This window comes from Cyprinus carpio, chromosome A17, assembly GCF_018340385.1.
Source record: "Cyprinus carpio isolate SPL01 chromosome A17, ASM1834038v1, whole genome shotgun sequence".
Taxonomy (NCBI): domain Eukaryota; kingdom Metazoa; phylum Chordata; class Actinopteri; order Cypriniformes; family Cyprinidae; genus Cyprinus; species Cyprinus carpio.
In genome coordinates this window covers 11,395,138-11,421,755 of record NC_056588.1, presented here as the reverse complement: position 1 = coordinate 11,421,755, position 26,618 = coordinate 11,395,138, and the positions used below count along the sequence as shown (strand labels likewise).

Here is a 26,618-nt window from a genome sequence, read left to right as displayed (position 1 = left end):
TCCTTTGCAGTCAATTACAGCCTGAAGTCTGGAACGCATAGACATCACCAGATGCTGGGTTTCATCCCTGGTGATGCTCTGCCAGGCCTCTACTGTCACTTCAGCAAGTGAAATGCATGCTCAATCGGATTCAGGTCAGGTGATTGACTTGGCCATTGCATAACATTCCACTTCTTTCCCTTAAAAAACTCTTTGGTTGCTTTCGCAGTTTGCTTCGGGTCATTGTCCATCTGCACTGTTTAGCGCCGTCCAATGTGTTCTGAAGCATTTGGCTGAATTGGAGCAGATAATATTGCCCGAAACACTTCAGAATTCATCCTGCTGCTTTTGTCAGCAGTCACATCATCAATAAATACAAGAGAACCAGTTCCATCGGCAGCCATACATGCCCACGCCAATGACACTACCACCACCATGCTTCACTGATGAGGTGGTATGCTTTGGATCATGAGAAGTTCCTTTCCTTCTCCATACTCTTCTCTTCCCATCACTCTGGTACAAGTTGATCTTTGTCTTATCTGTCCATAGGATGTTGTTACAGAACTGTTAAGCCATTTTTAGATGCTGTTTGGCAAACTCTAGTCTGGCCTTCCTGTTTTTGAGGCTCACCAATGGTTTACATCTTGTGGTGAACCCTCTGTATTCACTCTGGTGAAGTCTTCTCTTGATTGTTGACTTTGACACACATTACACCTACCTCCTGGAGAGTGTTCTTGATCTGGACAACTGTTGTGAAGGGTGTTTTCTTCACCAGGGAAAGAATTCTTCGGTCATCCACCACAGTTGTTTTCCGTGGTCTTCCGGGTCTTTTGGTGTTGCTGAGCCCACCAGTGCGTTCTTTCTTTTTAAGAATGTTCCAAACAGTTGATTTGGCCACACCTAATGTTTTTGCTATCTCTCTGATGGGTTTGTTTTGTTTTTTCAGCCTAATGATGGCTTGCTTTACTAATCGTGACAGCTCTTTGGATCTCATATTGAGAGTTGACAGTAACAGATTCCAAATGCAAAGAGCACATATGAAATGAACTCTGGACCTTTTATCTGCTCCTTGTAAATGGGATAATGAGGGAATAACACACACCTGGCCATGGAACAGCTGAATAGCCAATTGTCCCATTACTTTTGGTCCCTTAAAAAGTGGGAGGCACATATACAAACTGTTGTAATTCCTAAACCGTTCACCTGATTTGGATGTAAATACCCTCTCATTAAAGCTGAAAGTCTGCAGTTAAAGCACATCTTGTTTAATTTCAAATCCATTGTGGTGGTGTATAGAGCCAAAAAGATTAGAATTGTGTCGATGTCCCAATATTTATGGACCTGACTGTATATATATATATATATATATATATATATATATATATATATATATACATACTGTGTATTATGAATGGCAACCTAACTTTTGATGTAAAGACACCAGCTCTCTTTATTCAGTAAATAAACATTCTGTAAATAACTGTAGCTCATTTTGGATGTAAAAGGCTATAGTCATCCGTTAGAAACAGGATGTGTGCACTTTCAGAGTGTGGTTAAACTGCACACCACATATGCAGTTTGCTGCTTTTGTTGTTGTGCAAATGGTGGATTCAGAAATCTATAACCATTCTCTCAGACTGCAAGTTACCTTCATTCAAATTTTCCCTCCCTGAATTGTTTTCATGCTTTTACAATATCTACTACTGTACTATGGTGTAAGGTTTACAGGAGGTCATTTTCAAGATCACAGTTTATAACACAATGCCATATTTAATTTCTTGCACATTCACAAAATGTTTATATATGGCACTACTAGTCAGTTTAACTCAGTGACTCCACTTATGCATCTGCTGCAGAATAAATGTAAGTTGTATTTTGATCAAATGAAGAAGAATGAATCATACAGACCACAGTCCAAAATAGAGACAGTCTCATATAGATCCAGTGTGTGTGGATACAGCACTCACACTCACATTCTCACTTCTTATGTACCTAGACACCAAATTGAACTCTCATTGGTTTTACTTCTTCTGAACTCTACCAGTTCAGTCTTTGCATTTTGGTTATGATCCTATTGTGTGTGTCCTTTCTCTGACCGATCGGTCCAGCTTTCTCTCATCTGAGTCTCCATGCAAATGGATCATTGGAAAGTTGACTTGTTGTTCCATCCAGTGGGCTACTGTCAACAGCTTCCAGTCCTGTAGTGTCTGACCAATCAGCTGCAGGCTGATGGGAAGACCTCGGCGTGAGAGTGCTGTTGGTACCGTGACAGCAGGCAAACCTGTGTGTGAAGATCATGTACTGTAAATACACATAAATAAACTGAATCCCAAATACCCATACGTAGGATTTATTTTGACTTAGAAAAGATCAGAAAAAGGTGAATGGATTTTGTTTTGTTGGTCAGTTCATTGATCCATTAAAACTTAATTGGGAATTTGTTTATACTGCTTCAGGAAAAGACCCTACTCAGAGGGTCACATTTAGCTGGAGGTCTCATGGCCTTCTTGGTTGTTGTTGCCATGCAAAACTCCCTGACTGACCTCAGTAAGGTTATTTTATTTCGCCTGTCAAATCAGGTGATACAAATCACATTTGCACAGGTAAACCAGAGAAGCCCTCAAGGAACCTTCTTGGAATTAAGCGGAGTAACTTCTCCCTCAAATCCACTTCCTGTGCATACCTGCCATGTTGACAGGCTGGGTGAAGACATCCTCCTGAGCACTGCGTGTTCGGTTGTCTTCCTGTATGAAGTCAGTGTAGCGCGCCGCATCGCTCAGCGTTGTGGGTGTCAGGAGAACGTCAATGCCAGAGCGGAACACATTTTTTAAATCTTCAGTGATAAGACGCCGCATCTGTTGAGCCTTCACAAAGTAACGCTCATAGTTTCTGAAAAGATAAGGAGTGAAATGTGAAGATTCGAAACGCTGATCTCTGTAACACCTCTGTGAGAGCAAAACCAAGACACAGCTGCGTAAAAACACACGACTGCACTGTACGGTTGGATTTACACCAAAATCTTTGCAAATTGAAGATATCAAGATAAAATTTTGGAAGTGCTACTTGTTTTTAGTTACAAATTTTTATAAAAATAAATAAATACAATACAATACAATACAATACAAAACAGTGCAACCCTACAGCTTTAGCTTCAAACTTTGGCATATTGTAACTGCTGTGTAATCATTTCTATTTGGCAGACGATTTCTCACCCAAATTACTTGAAGAAAGTGCATGTTATGTGTTACAATAACTTCTTCTAAAGGCTCAGTATCTAACAGGGCGTGAGAACCAGAAGGGTGTAACTTTACAGGAGGGCCAAAACAAAAATTTGACTTTGTTTATAATAAAAATGTGTACACACATGGATGACAGTATACTTTACAGATGCCTTCCCTAGTGAAAAATAAATATACAATAATGTATTTGAATTACATTTATTTCATGCTAAGTATACTACAAATACATTTACATATTACTAATCTAATTACTAATAAGGAGAGATGACTGATAGGACAATGGTGAATCATTTGCAGATGTCTATCAGCCATCGGCGATGTCATCGTCATCAGCCCAACCTTATAAGTTATATATTTATATGTGTATAAGAGTGATATGTCAGTAAACAGACAATGAATAAAGCAAATAAAATGGTAATAGATTTGAGTATATTCTCATGGTTGACCTACTGTACCAGGCTTACTTCATGTACTATCCACAGGCTTTACCCTCAATACATTTCTCAATGCAAAAGTGGCAAAACAAGTGCAGTTACTTCCTTTTGGCTACAACAGGCTTGGTATTTTCAGTGTCAAGTATTTGGTTTCTAATGAATAACTCCAAAATTATTATTCACTTATGCCCTTTTGGCAGGAGAAAGAGCTCATCAAGAGCTTTCATTTGATATATTTCACCCAAAATGTCACTTACGCTCTTCTGTTTCTTACCCCTCGTGTTGTTGGTAGGATTTTTTTATGTTTGCATTTTTCTGAACAAACATACAGTAAAAAAATAATATTGTAAAATAGTATTAAAATTTAAAATAACTGTTTTCTATTTTAATATATTTTTAAATGCAATTTATTCCTGTTGTGGCAAGGCTGAATTTTCAGCAGCCATTACTCCAGTTTCACTGTCACTTTAGTTAATCAATGTAATGCATCCTTAATAATATATTAGTATGTTAAAAATAAAATTAAGATTAATAAATGCTTTAGAAGTACTTTTAATTGTTAGCTCATGTTAACTAATCTAGTTAATGAATGGAAACTTATTGTAAAGTGTTATCATCAAATCTTACTGACCCCAAACTTTTGAACAGTTATCTAACTATGAATACTAATGTAGTACTAATGCAGTAGTAGAAACAAAGTTTTGTTGCTAGAAGTGGTCAAACATTGGTTCCCTTTTTGAGACTCTCACGATTTCAGTAGGAAGTAGTTTCCAGAGAGAATTCTTCTGCGAACCACATTGTTGAAGCCTTCATGTCGTGTGGTGGCATACATGGCATCTGTGGAGCTGTCGATGGTACTACGATGGCCTGAGGACAAAAAGGGGCATTTTTAGAAACATAGCACTTTTCAAAATTCGAATGGAGATGTTACAATTTTATTTTGTAATTGTAGCTTTAAAATAACACAGAGATTTTAAATCCATCATGTTTGCATGTATGTGCATCATGTGCCATGTGACATGTTTAAGCTTTATGTACCGTATTCAAGCCCATCGAAACGTGCCATGTTGGATGCAACCTCGCAGCAACACAGGACATGGTAACAGACAATAGAGTGCTGTGTGTGTGGCAGAGATACTTCTTGAACCCGCGCCCCTGCCTGCTCAAACATGGCTGCGACTCGACTCCACTGGGCCAGAGTGTCTGTAGACAGGCCCGGGGCGTGATATTCCTAAAATCAAAGAAACTCTATTACAATATCATACAAACATAGGTTAATCTTACAATCTTACAATGAAATTTATGGGTCACATTTCACCCAAAAATCTGAAAAAAGGAAATCTATTTTAATGACATTATTATTTTTTGTCACATTATTGTGCCGCAAATTCTCCTTACTATAAAAATAAATAAAAAAACAGTATACAATAATGTCAGGTTCATTACAGTATTACAGTAATCCTGCCTGGATACAATTTTTTTTTACATATAAAGCAGCATGATTTAAATTTAGAAATAATTTTACCATGATACTGTATAAATATATATATATATATATAGATATATATAGCAAATTTTTTTTTTTTTTTATTTTAAAATAATCTACACCCAGCCTACACCCTTCTGCCGTTTATCCACACTGAGCAGTCCCAGTGGACGGTCTGAATGCAGCTTTACCTTTGGTATACCGACACATATGTCTCTAATGTCAAAGTGTTCAGGAAGGCTGGGTGGGGTGCTGGGTGCCTGGACAGTTGTTGAGTCTCTCTCATCTCGGCCCTGCAGAATCCCTGAAAAACAGAACCGCCCGAAAAACATAAAATACAGATTTAAATCGGTGGTCCTCAAATGTTAATCTCACACTCAAGCAGATCTCATACTCAAGACAGTGGCAGCATCATGGACACTCCTAGTCATGATTCCTGGCACATCCATTGAGTTGACCAGAGGGATGAGTCCGTGACGAGAGAGCAGGCCATAAGTGGGTTTCAGAGCCACAACCCCACAGAGAGAACCAGGGTTTCGTGTAGAACCTCCTGTATCAGATCCCAAGGCTCTAAAAGAAAAGAGCTGATCAGATTTATGTAAACATTATCTGAAGCCTCATAATAATGTTTTTTACATACATAACTCACGATGTGCACATGAACCCCTATTAATCAAATGCAGAGCACTACATTGCAAGCAAATACATTTTGTTCAATTATGCACCAATAAAGTCTCACAAGAACCAAAATTAGAAATATGTTACTGTATATCTACATCTGTTCTTAAAATAATGCTAAAAATATTGAATTATATGATACATTAATTCAGATATATTAAGAACTATTCCTCTGCCTTCATCTTAGAGCACATGCTCAAATATATGAACTAAGCTTTATGAGCATGCTTGTATTGAAGCAAAAGTCCAGGCATACAGTATATTGACTATTAAATATAGCTTGCATGACACTCACAGGAAGCTGCTGAGAGCTGCCACTGCTGCAGCACTACCTCCTGAACTTCCTCCTGAGATTGCCCAGTCAGAATCTGGATCTTCTGTGCTCTGCTCACGGTATAGGGTTGTGTAGCTCCATGGGTTACGAACGGGACCAAACACCTCCAGCTCTAACCAGCTCTTAAGAAAGACCATGCAGACCATAATCCATGGGCGTTCCTAGGCCATTTTTAGGGGAGCTACAGCCCCCTAAGAAGTGACACTCAGCCCCCTAAAATTTTGAGATTACATAAACTGTACACGAATTGTGGCCACCCCGGTCCCCTTTAAATTTCATATGAAAAACGGCAGGATCGGCTCCTTTTGTCTTTCACGTATTCACAAGACCTCAGTGGCACAGAGCGAGAAACAGAGGACAAGGTGTGTTCGATAAATTGTTCTAATATCATATGTGCAGTTCTTTGTCATAAATACAGTTTACAAACATATCATGAGGGAGCAATTGGTTCCACATGTATTTTACTGCGTTTACCCCTCATCACACCACAGCTGTTTCCCCCAGAGAAAATAAAGCACATATAAACGCATACTGTATAAAACGATGTTGCCATTTTTCATTTGAATATATATATATAATATATATATATATATATATATATATATATATATATATATATATATATATATATACCCTCATTGGGGGCTAAGCACCCCTAAAATAAAAAACTTGGAATCGCCCCTGGCATAATCTATTGGTTTTTATAAATTATTTGCACTACAGATTAAACGTTCGTAAAGAAGAGTAAAGAAGTCTGTTATGCACACCAAGGCTTACATTCATTTGATCAAAAATATGGTAAAAACAGTAATACTGTGGAATATTATTAAAATTTAAAAATAACCGTTTTCAAACTGAATATATTTTAAAATGTAATGCATTGCTGTAAATGCAAAACTGAATTTTCAGCTTCAATGTCACATGATCTTTCAGAAATCATTCTAATATGCTGATTTGGTGCTCAAGAAACATTTCCTACTATTATCAATATTGAAAACATTTGTTCTGTTTAATAATTTGTCAAAATTGTGACACTTTTTTCAGGGGTCTTTGATGAATAGTGAAAATTCAAAAGAACAGCATTTATTTGAAATATATACATTTTAAACACTATAAATTCCTTTATAGCCACCTTTGATCATCCTTGTGTGTGAGTCTTACCCCATTGCAAACTCATCTAAATTAGTTTTTCCAACAAGTACTGCTCCTTGATCTAACAGCTTCTGCACAACTGTAGCACTGAATGGAGGAACATAACCTACAAATGCAAACAGACGAAATATGACGTTCACAAATCATGTCTGACACAGCAATGGTTTCTATGTTTCAGTCTTGTGTTAATGTACTTTTGCTGACCTTTAAGCATTTTTGATGCACAGGTGGTCTTGATGTTCTCCGTGCAGAAGTTGTCTTTCACAGAGAAGGGAATGCCATCCAAAGGACCAAGAGGTTTACCTACAAGAAAATACATGGAGCATATGTATTTTATTCAGCCATTAAAGATATATACACTTTACGTGACACACACACACACACACACACACACACACACACACACACACACACACACACACACACACATAGCTATCTAAATGGGGGCATTACACAGACTTCTATAGTTTTTATATACCGATAGTTATACACTTTTTAACCTAAACCCACCCCTACCCCTAACCTACCCTTCACAGAAAAATTTCTGCATTTTTACAATTTAAAAAAAACTTTGTTTACTTTATTTTTATACCAGTTTTATAAATAAGGACGTCCCCAAATGGAGGTTTTTGGCAATTTTGTAAGTTTTTGCTCACTTTTGGGTACAAATTTATCCCCAAAATATGATTAAGTAGGTACACACACACACACACACACCTGTGCGGATCCTGTTGTCTGCTCTCTGTGCTTGCTCCATAGCTGTCTCCCCTGTAATGGTGATAAATGCATTCAGGTAATGTGTTCTTTGTATTTGGTCGATGCATTTTCTGCAGAGCTCAGTGGCGGACACCCTCCCATCCCTCAGTGCCTGGGACACCTGTAGTAAGCAAGGGACATTTGATTTTTTAAAAACATTTTTAAACAGAGTGTTTTGTAATTTTAGTAGGTAGATATATAAAAACCACGTGTCTAGATATTAAACTATATGGTTGGGCGTTAATGTATATATATATAAACTAAAATAATATATATATATATATATGTGTATGGTTGGGCGTTAATGTGTTAGAGTGCTGATTTAATTAGTAGCAACAGATGCTTCCCATCTAGCACCCTATTTAATGTGTGTGTTTGCGTGTCTTGTTTGTCAGTACGTTGCAGCTGCTACTGGGGTTCTGTCGTGCTCTCCCTGTCGGTTCTAGACGTGGTGTTTCTTGAAGTTTCCAGTGAAGTTTTCCTTGTGTGAAATTCTCTGAGATTCCTGCTTTCATTTGCCCATTGCAGTCCCTGCGTCACAGAGCACCCCTGCAGCCACCTGCTTCTCATCACCTTTGCCACTTATGAACTTTCTGAGTTTTTGGTGATAATAAACTGTTTACCTCGCATTTGGATCTTCTGCGCTTCTTTCTTCATTATATCATCACAGAACGAACTGACCAACCATGGATCCAGCGAGAACTACGGATTTACAGGAATATCTAGCAAAGAGTGCACATCATATGGATCAGCAGGACAAACAAGCGCTCACCATAGCTCGGGCTGTGCAGATTTTGGTGATGCAGGTGTCCGAGCTGACTACCCAGGTAGAACATCTGTCATCACCCACTGCGCCAGTCCCACCGCCTGTCCCTCATCAACTTCTTCCCGTGACCAGTCATCACGAGCCTTGGATACCGACACCTGAAAGGTACACTGGTGAGCCTAATCTCTGTAGTGCATTCTTAACCAAGTGTGCCATATTTTTCTCTCTTCAACCGGTGATGTTTGCTTCAGAGGAATCCAAGGTGGTGTTAGTCATGACTTTACTGTCTGGACGTGCGGCTCTGTGGGGGACAGCGGTGCGGGAGAACCACCATCCTTGCTGCTCCTCGTTCACTACACTCTCTCTGGAAATGAAGCGGGATAAGATGCACCCATGTGGGTTTTTTTCTCATCGCTTATAGACTGCCGAAGAGCCTTCAGTGTTACGCCGATTGTTTAGTGTCTGGATGGCCATCTGTCTCGTGTTCTGTGTTACAGGAGGAGCCAGTGAACCTGTCCAACGTGCCAGAGGACTACCTCGACCTGAAGGGAGTGTTCAGTAAGTCCCGGGCTGCTTCACTTCCTCTGCATCGTCCCTATGACTATGCCATAGACTTATTGCCAGGTACCTCTCCGCCTAAAGGTAAGTTATACTCGCTTTCTAACCCAGAGAGGGAGGTCATGGAGAAATCTATTTCTGATTCTTTGGCAGCTGGGCTCATTCGTCCTTCTTCGTCTCCGGCTGGTGCCGGATTTTTTTTCATGGGTAAGAAGGATGGTTCTCTGCGACCGTGTATTGACTATCGAGGGCTGAACAACATCACGGTAAAGAATACTTATCCTTTGCCGCTGATGGTTTCAGCCTTTGAACCGTTGCAGGGAGCGTCTCTTTCCACAAAATTAGATCTGCGTAACGCTTATCATTTGGTCCGCATAAGGGAGGGGGATGAGTGGAAAACGGCATTTAATACCCCCAGAGGGCACTTTGAATACTTGGTCATGCCTTTTGGCCTGTCCAACTCCTCCGTCGTTTTCCAAGCACTTGTTAATGACGTGTTGAGAGACATGGTTGATCAGTTCATATATGTCTACCTGGATGACATTTTGATATTTTCCTCTTCTCTCCAGGAACATGTTCAACATGTCAGATGAGTGCTCCAGAGGCTGCTCGAGAATGGGCTTTTTGTCAAGGCAGAGAAATGCGTGTTTCATGCACAGTCAGTTCCGTTCTTAAGGCCCGTTCACCCCAAGGAATTTAACTATAAAGATAACGATAAAGATATAGTTCTAAAAATCGTTTTCAGTATTAAAGAACAGCAGACTCCTCACCACAACTATAACGATAAAGACAAAGAAAAACAATATCGTTCAAAACAATTTTTTTTCCAGCTGATGAACGATAAAAAATTGACAGTCAATGAGAATCCATCCTGCTGTAACAAGCTCGAGAATTTAAAGCGCCATACAAGCGTGCGCTTAGAATAAAAAGAAGATATTGTTCGCTGGTGTGGACGCTAATATCGTTATCTTTATAGTTATCGTTCTTGGTGTGAACGGGCCTGTAGGGTATATCGTTTCGTATATCGTTAAGGCTGTGGTAGATTGGCCAATCCCGGACTCTCATAAGGCCCTGCAGAGGTTTCTGGGATTCGCTAATTTTTATCTGCGTTTTATTCGCAATTTCAGCCAACTAGCCACTCCTCTGACCGCCTTGACCTCCACCAGAACGACGTTCAGGTGGTCTAATGCAGCTGAGGCTGCATTTTCCAACCTTAAGAGCCGCTTTGTTACAGCTCCCATCCTTGTAGCCCCTGATCCGTCACGTCAGTTCGTGGTGGAGGTTGATGCGTCAGAGGTGGGGGTAGGAGCAGTTCTTTCCCAGCGCACCAGCGGACGATAAGATGCACCCATGTGCGTTTTTCCTCATCGCTTATCGACTGCTGAACATACTTATGATATTGGTAACAGAGTTGTTGGCAGTCAAATTAGCATTGGAGGAATGGCATCACTGGTTAGAAGGGTGTCGGGGGTATCTTTTATCGTCTGGACAGATCACAAGAACTTGGAATACATCAGGTCCGCCAAACGACTTAACTCCAGGCAGGCTCGGTGGGCTCTTTTTTTCAGTCGTTTCGATTTCTCTCTTTCGTATCGTCCTGGGTCCAAAAACATCAAACCTGACATGTTATCTCGTATTTTTGATCATTCCGAGGGCCCGTCTATTCCAGTGTATTTTACCTGAGAGACTTTATCTTCACACTCACATGGAATCGAAGGTCCGCACGGCCTTAGAAGGGGTTACGCCTCTGCCTGGGGGTCCACCAAGTCGGTTATTTGTGCCGGAGGGATTATGGTCAGATGTTATTAGGTGGGAGCATGGTTCCAATGTGGCTTGTCATCCAGGAGTCAGTCGGACCAGGTTTTTGGTCAAGCAATGATTTTTGTGGCCCAGTATGGCTCATGACATTCAAAATTTTATTTTGGCTTGCTCGGATTGTGCTCGTGGTAAGACTTCCAATCGTCCCCCAGGTGGACTCCTTCAACCGCTGCCTGTCCTTTTGAGACCCTGGTCCCACATAGCGCTAGATTTCGTCACAGGTCTCCCTCCTTCACGGGGTAATAGAGGTGTCAATGAATTGACGTCACTTCCTGTTTGTTGCTGCCGTATGCCTCTAGTTTGAGCTCTGTCACGTTATTTCTTTATCGTCTATTTTTTATTATTGAAATCTATTTTATACACCATCATTTTCGTTTCTATAACGTGTGAATATATCCTCTATATCATATTATACAACAAAAACAATCAGAGCACCTTGTTATCACTAGTTTTATTTTGATTTCCCAAGTCCGCTAGTAGCATCGCCAGCGTGGTTGTCGCTAAACCCGCGTGCATTGCTAATACTCTATTCACACACATTACAATTGCTTTACTCACTGTTACTTGCTTTAATGGCGGATGTATGTCTACCTTTGAGTGCAGGTGACGACACGTTTGAGCTGTATTCGGTGCAGCTCGAGTTGGAGGCTGTGGAGAAGCAGATTCGGGTCCTCGAGCAGAGGCAGGCCCAGCTGAGAGAGTGGAGAGCCACGCTGGAAGGCCCTGGGCGACGACCTCTCCCCCTCCGGTCTTCGAGATCTCCACATGGAACCGCTTCTCTCCCCTCCGCGAGACGGAACGCGATGCTGTGATCGTTGGAGACTCCATCGTCCGACACGTCTGTGCTACATTAGCCGAAGTTAAAGTGCACACTCACTGTTTCCCTGGTCCTCATGTTTCTGCGCAGATACCCGCGATCCTGAAGGCCGACGAGAGCCCCAGAGCGGTCGTGCTTCACGCCAGGGTTAACGACACCACGCAGCGGCAGACGGACACTGAAGAGGGACTTCAGGAGCCTGATCGAGACGGTTCGCAGCATGACGCCCCCGGCGACGATCATCGTGTCAGGACCACTGCCCACGTATCGACGAGGACACAAGGTTCAGTAGACTTTTTGCTCTAAATGAATGGTTATTGTCATGGTGTAAAGAACAAAAACTGCTCTTTGTTAATAATTGGAATCTTTTCTGGGAGCGTCCTAGGCTTTTTCGCGCTGGTGGCCTGCACCCCAGCAGTTATTCTAAATGAAATGATCACAGAGAATAGTTTTGATATACTCTGCTTGACTGAAACCTGGCTAAAACCAAATGATTATATTGGTCTAAATGAGTCTACTCCACCAAACTACTGTTTTAAACATGAGCCCCGTCAGACTGGTCGTGGGTGAGGTGTTGCAACAATATATAGTGATATTCTCAATGTTACCCAGAAAACAGGATACAGGTTTAAATCACTCAAAATACTTTTGCTTAATGTTACACTGTCAGATATGCAAAAGAAATCTATTGTATCTCTTGCTCTGGCTACTGTGTATAGACCACCAGGGCCATATACAGAATTCCTAAAAGAATTTTGGAGATTTCCTCTCAGACCTGTTGGTTACTGCTGATAAAGCACTAATTTTTGGAGATTTTAACATTCACGTTGATAATACAAATGATGCATTAGGACTTGCGTTTACTGACTAGTGGCTAGATTAACAAAAAACCAGACGCCACCCGATCTAAATATTCCCTCACAGTTAAATAGTAATGACTTTATGAATTTCTTCACTGATAAAATAGATAACATCAGAAATACAAAAACAAATGTAGATTCTACAGCATCTAATACTTTAGTTTTATCCATCGCACTCAAAGATAAACTGCAGTGCTTTACCACTATAGGACAGGAAGAGCTAAATAAACTTATAAATGCATCTAAACCAACAACATGTTTATTAGATCCTGTACCCACTAAATTACTGAAAGAGTTGTTACCTGTAGCAGAAGAACTGCTTCTCAATATTATTAACTTGTTGTTATCTTTAGGTCACGTCCCAAAACCATTCAAGCTGGCATTTATTAAGCCTCTTATTAAGAAACCACAACTAGATCCTAGTGAACTGGCAAATTACAGACCCATTTCAAATCTTCCATTTATGTCTAAAATTTTAGAAAAAGTTGTGTCTGCTCAATTGTGCTCCTTCCTGCAAAAAAATTATCTCTATGAAGAATTTCAGTCAGGTTTCAGGCCCCATCATAGCAAAGAAACTGCACTTGTTAAAATTACAAATGACTTGCTTCTTGTGTCAGACCAAGGCTGCATCTCATTGCTAGTTTTACTTGATCTTAGTGCTGCGTTCGACACCATAGATCACGACATACTCATAGATAGATTACAAAACTATACAGGTATCCAAGGGCAGGCTTTAAGATGGTTTGGATCCTACCTGCCCGATCGCTACCACTTTGTTTATTTAAATGGGGAGTCATCTCATTTATCACCAGTAAAATATGGAGTGCCACAAGGATCTGTCCTAGGTCCTCTGCTATTTTCAATATACATGTTGCCCCTTGGTAATATCATTAGAAAATACGGGATTGGTTTCCACTGTTATGCTGATGATACTCAACTATATATCTCAACGAGACCAGATGAAACTTCTAAAATTATCTAAGCTAACAGAGTGTGTTAAAAAATGTAAAAGATTGGATGACCAATAATTTTCTCCTATTAAATTCAGATAAGACAGAGATATTACTTATTGGACCAAAAAACATTACACAGAATCTCGTAGATTACAATTTGCAATTAGACAGATGTACTGTTACTTCCTCTACTCTTAAAAATCTGGGTGTTATATTAGACAGTAACTTTTTTTTTTTAAATCATATTTCCCATGTTACAAAAACAGCATTCTTCTATCTAAGAAACATTGCCAAGCTACGAAACATGTTACCTGTTTCTGATGCAGAAAAGCTAGTTCATGCATTCATGACCTCTAGACTGGACTATTGTAATGCACTGCTAGGTGGTTGTCCTGCATCCTCAATAAACAAGCTACAGGTAGTCCAAAATGCAGCGGCTAGAGTCCTTACCAGGTCAAGAAAATATGATCATATTACCCCAATGTTACAGTCTGTGCACCGGCTACCTATTAAGTTCCGTATCAGTTACAAAGTATTATTACTTACTTATAAGGCCCTTAATGGTTTAGCTCCTGTGTACCTAACTAGTCTTCTACAACGCTACAATCCATCACGCTCCCTAAGGTCACAAAACGCTGGACTTTTGATAGTACCTAGGATAGCAAAGTCCACTAAAGGAGGTATAGCTTTTTCGCATTTGGCTCCCAAACTCTGGAATAGCCTTCCTGATAATGCTCGGGGTTCAGACACACTTCCTCTGTTTAAATCTAGATTAAATACACACCTCTTTGGCCAAGCATTCAAATAATGCATCTCATAATTTTGGACTGCAGTTATATCTGATCAAATGCGCATTATTATTCTTTAGCTTGGGTTAAACTAATTAATTTTACTTGGCTGGAACAGCAGCTACGCTAATTATGTCTGTATTTGTTTCTCTGTAACTAGGATTTACACAAGCTCCAGTCTGGATCCAGAACACCTGAGAAGAGATGATGCCAACCCTTAAGAGGACTTCAGATGATGCTAACCCAGAGACAACATACAGAACTACCACATTTTGCTATAAGTTTGATTGCATAATTGCTGTTAATAGTGTTAATCGTCAGTTTGTTTACGTCTCTTATTGATTTTTCTGAACATTTCTGCCGTATCCACATAAACTGACAGTCACCACTGATAAGCTACTACTAAATATTGTAGAAACTTAATTTTCTGTAAAGTTGCTTTGCAATTATTTGTGTCATAAAAAGCGCTTTACAAATAAACTTGAATTGAATTAATACAGTAATTTTAACTGTAGGGGACCGGTTCTCGAAGGCGGCACACTTTATTCCCTTGCCCAAATTACCCTCAGCCAAGGAGACAGCAGTTACTGTCATTGATCACATCTTTCATATCCATGGCCTCCCGATTGATGTGGTTTCCAACAGGGGATCCCAATTTACTTCCAAATTTTGGAAAGAATTTTGTCGGTTACTGGGAGCGACTGTCAGTCTGTCATCTGGTTTTCATCCCCAGAGTAATGGACAAGCCCAGAGGGCCAACCAAGATTTGGAGAGAATGTTACGATGTAGGGTGGCTCAAAATCCTTCCTCCTGGAGCCAACAACTCTCATGGGTTGAGTACGCTCACAACTCGTTACCAGTATCATCCACGGGTCTTACGCCTTTTGAGTGTAGTATAGGTTACCAGCCACCAGTTTTTCCTAGTCTGGAATCTGAAGTCGTGGTCCCCTCTGCTCACGCCTTCGTCCAGAGGTGTCGTCACACATGGAGAAGAGCCCGTGAGACTCTTCTTCAGGTGGGAGCACACACCAAGGCTCAGGCCGATCGCCACCGGCTGAAACCTCCCATATACGTTGTTGGTTAAAAAGTGTGGCTTTCTTCAAAGAACATTCCTCTCCGGTCCGTTTGTAATAAACTTGCACCTTAATTCACTGGCCCCTTTCCTGTCACTAAGATCCTTAGTCCAGTGACAGTCCGCCTTAAATTTCCTCCTGCATACAGGAGAATTCATCCCATCTGCCATGTGTCCAAATTAAAACCCATTTTTCATTCCCACATTAATCCACCTACCCCGGTTCCTCCACCGCCGCGCCTCGTAGATGGGGAACCCGCTTATTCGGTTCGTCATATTCTGGACCCTAGACGGAGGGGACGTGGATTCCAGTACTTGGTGGACTGGGAAGGTTACGGTCCAGAGGAGAGAAGTTGGGTTCCTGCTAGGGACATTCTGGATCATTTCCTGATAGATGATTACAATCTACAGGTAGGTTCTCCAGGGAATGCCAGGAGGCGTTCTTAGGAGAGGGGGTACTGTCATGGTTCATGATTCACTGACTCGCCCTTGCGTGTGTGTGTATGGTTGGGCGTTATAATGTGTTAGAGTGCTGATTTAATTAGTAGCAACAGCTGCTTCCCATCTAGCACCATATTTAATGTGTGTGTTTGCGTGTCTTGTTTGTCAGTTCATTGCAGGTGCCTCTGGGGTTCTGTCGTGCTCTCCCTGTCGGTTCTAGATTGTTGAAGTTGTCCTTGTGTGAAATTCTCTGAGATTCCTGCTTTCGTTTGCCCATTGCAGTCCCTGCGTCACGGAGCACCCCTGCAGCCACCTGCTTCTCATCACCTTTGCCACTTATGAACTTTCTGAGTTTTCTGTGATAAACTTTAACTCGCATTTGGATCTTCTGCGCTTCTTTCTTCAGCATATCATCACAGTCAGGCTGGCTTATTGAATTAATTTAGAGGATGTTTTCAACATTATGTAACACGGTGCCAAGAAAAACAGTGCGGTGAACCATTAGTTAAATTTTTGGTTACGAGTAAGCTGTTAAGTTAATCAAATTAAGATAAGAACATACCTCTCTAATGGACAGGCTGAGCATCGCTGCCGCCGGACGAAACGCTGCACTGGGGGCTGACATGACACTTCCCGTGACGTCTGGCCATCTCTGCTTTTTGATTGGTCAATCGAAGGGCTCTGCGGCATGTGATTGGTTCAGTCAGTGGTGTGAAAGTTCACCGGTTTGTTTTGACTTTGAAGGGCAAGAGATGCGTTTCGCTGAACCTGAGAGTGTTATAAGGCAGTTATGTTTTTTTTATAACCAGTGACGGGTTTATGACACCGTTGAGAGATTCTCAGGAGAAGAGCTTTGGAATGTTTTAGACTGATCAGTCATGTGCTCGCTGAGGGCTCATTATAGGAGCTTCAGTTTCTCAGCCTCCCTCACGAATGTAATGCCCGCGTGGGTCATCAACAAATATGGGAAAAACGAGGTGTTGAGGTTCACCAAGAACGCGGCGCTTCCGATCATTCATTATTCCAATGAAGTGACCGTGAAGGTGCACGCTGCGGGTTTAAATCCCATCGACATCAGTATGAGAGGTAACTTATGTGACAGGCGTTCAGCCCACATCACTGATATCACTGTTCACTCAATTCTCTTGTGGCCTTTAAAATATTGAATGTATGAATCTTACATGGTTAAAAAACGTTTTCTATGACAGTGAGTGACATATGACAATATTCCATAAAGAAAATGTTTGAACTGTCATTCAATCATAATTTGCCTAGTCATTATGAACTGTCATTAGTGAAGCTTATTTATATACTATTTAGATTTTTTTTATATTTGTAAATTTCATTTTAATTGTAGTTTAAGCGCCAGTATTTTTAATTTATATATATATATATATATATATATATATATTATATATATATATATATATATATATATATATATATATATATATAGTTTAATTTTTACATCTGTTGAACAATATACAATATAATCATATATTATCATATACTGTATTAACCAATCAGGACCAAGTTTTCTTAAAAGTCCTAAACCTCATCCTGAAGTCTTTCAGAGGACATAGGCAAGGTGTAGTTATTTAAAAAAAAAAAAATTCATCAAATATTAAATATCTTTACTACTGATCAAAATCAGTGGTCTTTACAAAAGTGCCTTAAATGTACAGAGTGAACCCACCTTTGCACCAGTTTGCCTATATGCAAACTCATGTAAAAACAAACCACTTGATTGTGTTATTGTTTAAGAATGAGTCACAAGGCATGTTGGGATCGGCCTAACCTAGTCTTTAATGCCATAAATGGTTTAAAAAAAAAAGAGCATGTATTTTATTTTTTAAATGTACAGTGAATATATTAAAACATTTTTGGTAAGAGCTTCTAGTATACTTAAGTCTGTCTTTGATCTTTCTTGTAGGTTGTTATGGAGCAGCTACTATGGCCATGAAACGTGACGCACTGAACATGAAGCAGTCAGGCAGTGGGTTTCCTCTAATCCTGGGGCGTGATGTATCCGGAGAGATCGTGGAATGTGGGCTAGATGTGAAGTACTTTAAACCAGGAGATCAGGTGCCATATTCAGCTATTATTCCATATAATATTGTAACATATATATATAATGGACACTAATAACCCTATACCTTAAGCTGTCAGTTATTGAGGCCAGTGTCTGCTTGTGTTTCTCTGTCAGGTGTGGGCTGCTATCCCTCCCTCCGTTTGTAGTCCTCAGTGCCAATGAGGTAATATTCAGACTCATTTTTTATAGGATAAACAGATAAAACATTTAACACATGGATCATTCACATATATAAATTAAGAGCACAATACAGCTGTTGTCCTTAATGCTGTTTCATTGCCTCTATGTCTAGAAGTTTAATGTTCATGTCTGTGACTCAGGTGTCACATAAGCCCAAATCCCTGAGGCATGTTAAAGCTACATCCATCCCGTATGTGGCTGCAACAGCCTGGTCTGCCATCGTCAATACTGGTGGCCTGAACAAAGACAACTCTTCTAAGAAACGGCAAGTACTAATTTGCAAGTATTTCAGTGATCGCCCCATATTGTCTGTTGTTCCTGTTGAGTCGAGTAGGTGCATTTCAGGTGTTTATTTCATCCAGTTAAAGGTGTCATATTGCGTGGAATCAAGCTAAAAAAAAAAAAATCCCCAGCAGCATTGATTTTAGACTATTATTCCTAACTCCTATATTTCATTTCACATTCAAAAATGATTGAAATGCAATCAATTTAATCCCAAGGAACAGAGAAAGGTAGGTTTATGTCATTAGTGGAAAAAAATAAATCTTATAACCCCTTTAAACTAAAAATACTTGTTGTTGTTCCTCTCTGCTTTTTATTGTCTTGTTCTGTCTCTTGTTTTATCTCCAGCCTCTAATTGATTCCATTAATTATGTCTTTGTAGTATTTACTGAATTAGAATGTATCAAAATTAGATTGGGCATCTCAAAATAATTACAAATAACATTAACTACCAGACTGAAGCATTTATTTTACAAATGTGCTACGTTATGTAGCAGATTCTTCTTAAAGACAATTTTATGCAGGAAGTTCCGCTATGCTGCTACATAGTGATCTCAGCAACACTTAAACACAACCAGGATGATTTTATATCAGTCTTACTTTATTTTTAGCGGTTTGGATGAATCATGATAGATGTGGAGTTAATTAAGACGGGCTGTAATAGATCTATCCTTTCCTTATGCAGTGTTCTTATTCTGGGAGGATCAGGAGGAGTGGGAACTTTAGCTATGCAGGTGATAATAATGATTAAAAAAAAAAAAAGTTTTTGCATTTTCCTTAAACATTTTTTACAAAAAGAGTCACATTACCTTGTATTTCATCTCCTCAATGAGTAATAAAATATAATCATCTGTGTGTGATACCTCTATATAAGTGACATTTTGATTAAGTTTTAATCTAGGTTTTTGCTTCTCTACAGATGGTAAAGGCCTGGGGCGCCCATGTGACTGTAACATGTTCCCAGAATGCCGAGCGGCTGGTGAGAGAGCTGGGTGCTGGTGATGTTGTGGATTACACTGCTGGACCGGTTGAAAAACAACTACAGACATTACAAAAGTTAGTATGTTTTTTTTTAAACTTGTGATTGACATTGAGTTTATTTCTTCCCCTTTCACTCTCTCTCTCTCTCTCTCTCTCTCTTTCAGGTTTGATTTGATTTTAGATAATTTTGGGGGTGAAAGTGAGAAATGGGCATTAGATCTTCTGAGACCCTGGAATGGTGCTAAATATGTTACTCTAGTAACACCGTTCCTGCACAACACAGACCGACTGGGCCTCGCAGATGGAATGATGCAGTCTGGATCACCATAGGAAGCAAAGTGCTGAAGGTAGGGACTTCCCTTCCATGAGCTGAGAAAGAATAAGTGAGTTTCTTCTTCCACAGAGACTGGAATTCCTCTTATATTTATGGTTTATCTGTTTATAACCATGACCTTGTGTGGGTGACTTAGCAGCATGAAAGTGATTCTCTTAAAAATATGCTCATGCTACACTATTTCACAAAGTCATGAGCAGTGATCTCACCATAGCTGCTGCTGACCCAGTAAATGGCTAAACATTTCATTATCAAACACACTTTTTCTTTTTCTTTTCACAGCCATGACCCACCCTTTTCCCAGCTTTACACCACCCTGTCCTGTGGCATGGGCACAGAATGAGTGATTTAATGAGTGTATATACTGATCCAGAATGGGAGAAATGAAATGAAGAAGGGTCGGGAATGTAAACCTGATCACCTGACACCGTTTCATTGTTTCGTCAAGGAGGTAGAAGTCTATTGAGTACTAACTCTCTCTCTTTCTCAGCACCACAGGAAAGGAGTGCACTATCGCTGGGGTTTCTTTGCTCAAAGAGGCCCTACGCTAGATGAGATTAGCGAAATGGTTGATTCTGGAAAGGTACAGCAGCCTGTGTGTGTCTGACATGTCTGCTTCCTGTCTCTTCGATCAGTTCTCATAATGGTCAGCTCCTACACGTGATTCTCAGTTTTTGTAGTTTGGGTTGTTCACACTGACAGTGATTTACATCAGTCAAAACTCAACTAAATAGATAAATCACATCTAATTTCCCCTGAAGAATCTTGCAGGAAGAAAAATGACTCCTTATCAAAACAGAACGACATCTTATCTTTACCAGCAATACAAAATGTCACAGAAACAAGACAGAACAGTCATTATGAACTTGTGTTATGTGTTATGTGCATCTGCTTCATGGTGGGAACAATAGTGTGAAGTGTAGCTAACCTACTGATAAACATCAGGTGTTGCAGATAGCAGATGTATTCACAAGAAAAACATTTCATTGAAAGAGTAGTTCTGGAGCTGAGATTTTTGTGAATTTAATAGACATTATAGAAAAGAAAGAAACCATATGAAAACGTTGAAGTACTATAATATTTGATTATTTCTGATTTGAATATATTCTTTATTGTTTAATGTTAAGCAGCATTTAAGGGAGCTTTTCAATATTGGTTAGCAGAAAAACATTTACAGGAACATTACAGCAGTGCAGCAGGCAGGAAATGTCTCTCATCTTGTTTCCTTTAAAGTAGTGTGCTGTTGTGCCTGTATGTGATGTGTTTGCCAACCAGCTATGTTTATGTTTCCGTTCTCAACTTTAAGACTGTGGTTAATGAGTGTCTTGACAAGATATTCATGATAGTAAAATGTTCAATACTTAAGGACAATTTTGGCAAGACTAATTAGTAACACTTAACCACATTGGAAGTCTAAAGTATTGATTTTGTTCATATTAGTGTTATTAATGCTTCAGATTGTAGACATTAAGATTAGAATCAACTGACATCTGATAAGGAGTTAAATAAATCAGTTCATCAGATCATATGTTTCCTCAAGGCAACAGTACATTTACCACGAAGGTGACTTTAACTCTTTACAGGTTCACAGCAAACCGATGAATCTTGGTTCTTTTGTGTATCATACGAGCAGTTTCTTGTTTACTAGCTCTGAGTTTTAACCACAACACCACACTACACCCACAGCTAACCTACTACACACCCACCACTGACTCGACCCCACCACCACTCGAGCAGTGTCTAATGTATTGCAGGCGCATTTTAAAAGTTGATGTTCAGTGGATTTGGATGAAATTAACGTGACACCGATGAGTCATCATCACGTTAAACTGCAGGCATTATTCAAGTCCTCCCAGGATGTTCAATTTCAGTTCTAATATTTGTGTGCTGTTGTGTTGTTGCAGGTCCGTCCCGTGGTGGAGGAAGTGTTCTCATTTGCTCAGGTGCCTCGAGCCTTTCAGAAAGTAGAGCAGGGTCATGCTTGTGGCAAAACTGTAGTCTCCATCGAGGCCCAAAAAGAGTAACTACAGCAACTAAAAAAATACTTATGCTGACAGTTTTTACAGTGTCTGTTGAATTAAAAATATTTATCTAATGTCTAGTGTCTTTATTTCGCATTATAAAATTAGCAGACAAGCCCTGTTCATTATTTAAAACATATTACTATCATATTCGTAAACAAAAAGTATTCTAAATGTAACAGTATATTTTGGAAATATGGGTATGAACATACAAAAACATTAAAACAGATTACTAAACATGTCAGAAAATGTACACAAACATACAACAACAACTACCAAAATATCTGCCTAAAAGAAAACAGAGAGAGACAGAAAAAGCTCGGAGCAGAACAGCAGATCAAGAATTAGCTGCCTTTCAAATTTCTGTGAGTTTTTTGAGCAGGAGTGAACTGATGCCTGATCAGCACAGCTAGGAGGAAATGTTTTTAAAAAAATTCTAATATGTGCAATAGTGCTTTTTATACTTATTTCGCAGAATAATCTGACATACTAAAAAAAAAAACCTTTGTACAGCAACTGTAAAATTGTACGATTCAACAAGTTCCCACATTTTGTTTTCAGTTGAGTATGAATGGCAATAAATGCTGCCTTACATTCAGTGAGGTCTATAATACCTGTTTGTATTCTCATTCATCTGAACAGTTACTCATTTGGTGCAGGAACCCTTGGAAGTATGTCATTTAAACTGTACACAAACTTTTTTCTTATGGGCGCTTAGTTCTGCAGCAAGGTTGTTTTGAGCCAATCATCGAAGCCATTAATGTGATTAATTACTCTGAATGAAATAATGTCATGTCTGCTGATTGGCTGATGGCACCACAAGTACATGCACCAACTCTTTACTAGTGACCAACCTTGAGATTTGACATGAAAGGCTGCAGACAAGGGGGGGAAAAAAACTATTTGAAGCTTTTAGGAGCCCTTAAGCTATTAAGGCACTAGTACTAGTAGTATATGACTATACTAAGTATCTATAACTTACACATTTCTTGCAAAAAATAATTTAGTTAGAATACACAGATACTTATGAAAGGAAGAAGATGCTTTTTGCCCCTATAAAGTGTAATTAGGACAGACAAGGAGTAAACTGGGACATACTAACTAAATTAACCTTGACTCTTTGCTGACACAAAAGATGAACAAGGTCACCTAAAGTGAAGCTACATACAAATCATTATGCTACTGCGCCCTCTTTGGTAATATCATTGCATTGCAAGCAGGACAGTACTTTGTGTTTGTAGGTCAATGCAGAGTAACAACAAAAAAAGTACTAGCACACAAGATGAAGAAACTGTGGGAGGTCTCATTAGGGTCCTTGATGGAGTCGATGAACTTCAGTTGAACGTCCAAAGACAACTGTCATCTATATGGATGATTTCAAAAGGTTTGGTCCCCCACACGTTCTCATCTCGGGATAATAATCCCATCAGTGACAGAGACTCATCTGAGCCGTTTTTGGGGTTTAGATTTAGATCCTCTTCTCAGTGCACAACAGCCTCAGACATTTTAGGGTTTCTGCTGAATAGCAGGAGTTATAGAAACAGCCTCTGTTTTTGACTCAAGCACTAAAGGATTTCCACAGTCCATCTCTGGTTGGGTTTCTGCTCATCAAAGGTGTTGAGAATCACCTGGTTTTTATCATACTGTTGGCCACCTGGATAAGGAGTAGATTAAGAAGTTCAAATTCTTCTCAAGATTTCAACAGGCAGTAACTTTAAACTCACCTCTTCGGGTTTAAATTACACTACCATTTAAAAGTTTGGTTTATAGAAATTAATAAGAAGAGAGATTTATGTTATAAAAGATTGCAATTTCAAGTAAAAGCTGAACTTTCTATTCATCAAAAACGATTTTCACAATATTATGCTATTATTAATATTATTAATAACTGTTTTCAACATTATAATAAAAATATTTTTTTTTTCTTGAGCAATGTTACTTGCAACAAATCAGCATATTAGAATGATTTCTGAAGGATCACATGACACTGAAGACTGGAGTAGCGGCTGCTGAAAATCAGCTTTGCCATCACAGACATAAAGTACATTTTAAAATAGATTCAAGTAGAAAACTGTTACTTTTAACGGAAATAATATTTTATAATATTGTTTTACTATATTTTCTGATCAAATAAATGTAGACAGACAAGGTGTAATACATAAAGAGGGTACAAGGTGGCATCGAATGGGGGTTTCCACTGTGCTGGCTGACTTACACAGAAAGTTACACAGAAATTTGAACAACAAACAGCCTCATTCTGAATTCAGACAAACAAAAGGAGCCAAACAGCAGTGATCTTTCATCACAGAGATTATTGTCACAGTCCAAATGAATAATTTACCTTCATCTTACTCGTTTTTCGATGTCCCTTATCTCCTGCTTTACACATAAAAATCATTTTTCAAATTATTCCCTTTCAAACAATTTCTGACCAATGAATGACTTTTCCAGCTGAGTAAGAAATTTAAAAAAAATACAGTTGTAAAGAAGGCACTTCCAAAGAGTAATTTCTAGCTAAATAAATAACTGAGGATCTCATATTGACAAGAGAACCTTTTAAAGTGTTATTATTAAATAATTTAAAAATTATTTTATTTTATATAATGCTATAAATATTTTTTTAAATACATATTTTGTTTTATTCTATTTTAAAAATATTCATATTTTATAAGAATCGTTTTAGAATATTATTGCCATTTAATTAATATTCCGTTTAGTGTTAAATGGTAGCCCCTTCATCTGTGCTACAGATTCAGACACATCTTCGGCCACATGTGCATGTGAATGTTTCTCTGTTTATTGTTCCACTCCAACTATTCTGTTTCATTTCATGTCTTTTCTTTTATTCAAGTGTATAAAGTACTGACCTTTGACCTCCAGCACAAGGTCGGGCTTGAGATTGTTGCGTATGATTCCGTCTCCTGTGATGCTCCAGAACTGATTGTCTTTGCCTGGTTCAGGTGAGATATTCAGCCTGCCACCTGCCATCACCACACCTCCAGATGTCTCCACGCAACAGTCCTCGACCATCTGAAGAGAAAAAGCAAGAGAGATCGTGGTCATTTGAAAATCAGATTGCACATTTTAACAAAAATAGCATTCTTCCATCTTAGAAACATCACCGTGCTACAGAACATGTTACCAGTTTCTGAAGCAGAAAAGCTAGTTCATGCATTCATGACCTCTAGACTGGACTATTGTAATGCACTGCTTAGTGCATGTCCTGCATCTTCAATAAACAAGCTACACATAACTGCAAAATATGATCATATTACCCCAGTTTTACCATCTCTACACTGGCTATTTAAGATCTGTATCACTTACAAAATATTACAACTTGTATATAAGGCCCTAAATGGTTTAGTTCCTGCATACCTAACTAGTCTTCTACCATGCTACAATCCATCACGCTCCCTTATGGTAGTACCTAGAATAGCAAAGTCCACTAAAGGAGGTAGAGCTTTTTCACATTTGGCTCCCAAACTCTGGAATATCCTTTCTGATAACATTTGGGGTTCAGAAACACTCTCTCGGTTTAAATCCAGATTAAAGACACATCTCTTTAGCAAAGCATTCACATAATGCATGTCATAACCTCGTATTCCAGTTATATCCGATCTAATGCACATGAACATTTTTTGCTTGATTTGAACAGCAGCTATGCTAATTTTTGTCTATTTGCTTCTCTGTTTTTGCATTGGAAGGGAATCCTGAGGTAACTTGAAATTACACAAGCTTCAGTCTGGATTCAGCCTTTACAAAGATCTGAGATGACTGAACACCTGAGAAGAGATGATACCAACCCCTTAGAGGACCTCACCTGACGCCAACCCTGATCCAACATACAAAACTACCAAATTTTCCTACAAGTTTGATCACAACATATAATCATTGCTGTTAATAGTGTTCACCGTTTGTTTGAATACATGTCATTAACTAACTGCATGATTTTTACTCAACATATGGATATCACTTTGACATAGTCACCACTGATAAGCTACTCCTAAATGTAATGTAGAAACTTTCATTTTATGTCAAGCTGCTTTGCAATGATTTTTATCGTGAATACAAATAAATGTGAATTGAACTGAATTAAACAGAACGAGAGTGGACATCACAGGTGCACTCGAGTACAAAATTGGATCTGGAAAGGTGACCAAAGTCTCGAGTACCTTGCAGTGCAGTAGTCCATTCTCATAGACCCATATCTGCTCTGGACCACCAGTTTCCTCCAGCACTTGCACACGGAGCAGCTTTAAATCATCCAGTGGTCCAGTCAGAGACATCAAGAAGCCCGTTTCGGCACTACGCAGCCGGAAATAAGCACGTTTCTATTGAGAAAGACAGAAAATACATGATCGTTTTTGGATGTTTAAAACTAGCAATACTATTATTGATAGAAACTACTACTGATAAAGATCTGCTTTCGTAAACTTTAACTCTCTTAACAATGTATTATTATGTCATCTTGGGTATTAACGGTGTCATTTTGGATTTACTGGAGTGTCTTTATGTCCACATGTTGTGCTGGGTTTGCCCTGCCTTTATATGTGTGGTTCCCAAATAATTAACTCTCACACCTAAAAAGCAAAACTAG

At 39.2% G+C, this 26,618-nt stretch overlaps 1 protein-coding gene, 1 long non-coding RNA gene and 1 pseudogene across 2 annotated transcripts; 2 read left to right on the top strand and 1 right to left on the bottom strand.

The window, feature by feature from the left end:
* Nucleotides 1-1,403: 1,403 nt before the first annotated feature.
* Nucleotides 1,404-16,826, bottom strand: LOC109108409 (glutamyl-tRNA(Gln) amidotransferase subunit A, mitochondrial). The gene is made up of 11 exons (XM_042774084.1): nt 16,694-16,826; nt 8,020-8,179; nt 7,507-7,605; nt 7,312-7,408; nt 6,112-6,270; nt 5,533-5,708; nt 5,330-5,442; nt 4,691-4,883; nt 4,402-4,519; nt 2,663-2,868; nt 1,404-2,260 (listed from the first exon to the last, which is right to left on the bottom strand). The coding sequence occupies exons 1-11, from the start codon at nt 16,754-16,756 to the stop codon at nt 2,043-2,045; spliced, it is 1,602 nt and encodes a 533-aa protein (XP_042630018.1). The 5' UTR covers nt 16,757-16,826; the 3' UTR covers nt 1,404-2,042.
* Nucleotides 8,850-9,458, top strand: LOC122148160. The gene is made up of 3 exons (XR_006162148.1): nt 8,850-8,989; nt 9,076-9,219; nt 9,322-9,458. It is a non-coding gene; the product is annotated as an uncharacterized LOC122148160 (long non-coding RNA).
* Nucleotides 16,319-22,619, top strand: LOC109061908 (annotated as a pseudogene).
* The last annotated feature ends 3,999 nt before the right edge of the window (nt 22,620-26,618 follow it).

Bases quoted from the DNA above. Each gene is read 5' to 3' on its own strand.
- LOC109108409 (XM_042774084.1), bottom strand. From the start codon at position 16,756: ATGTCAGCCCCCAGTGCAGCGTTTCGTCCGGCGGCAGCGATGCTCAGC. The intron at 8,180-16,693 runs GTATGTTCTTAT...TGCTTACTACAG, and splicing joins TCAGCCTGTCCATTAGAGAG to GTGTCCCAGGCACTGAGGGA. The intron at 5,709-6,111 runs GTGAGTGTCATG...CTTTTCTTTTAG, and splicing joins GCAGCTCTCAGCAGCTTCCT to AGCCTTGGGATCTGATACAG.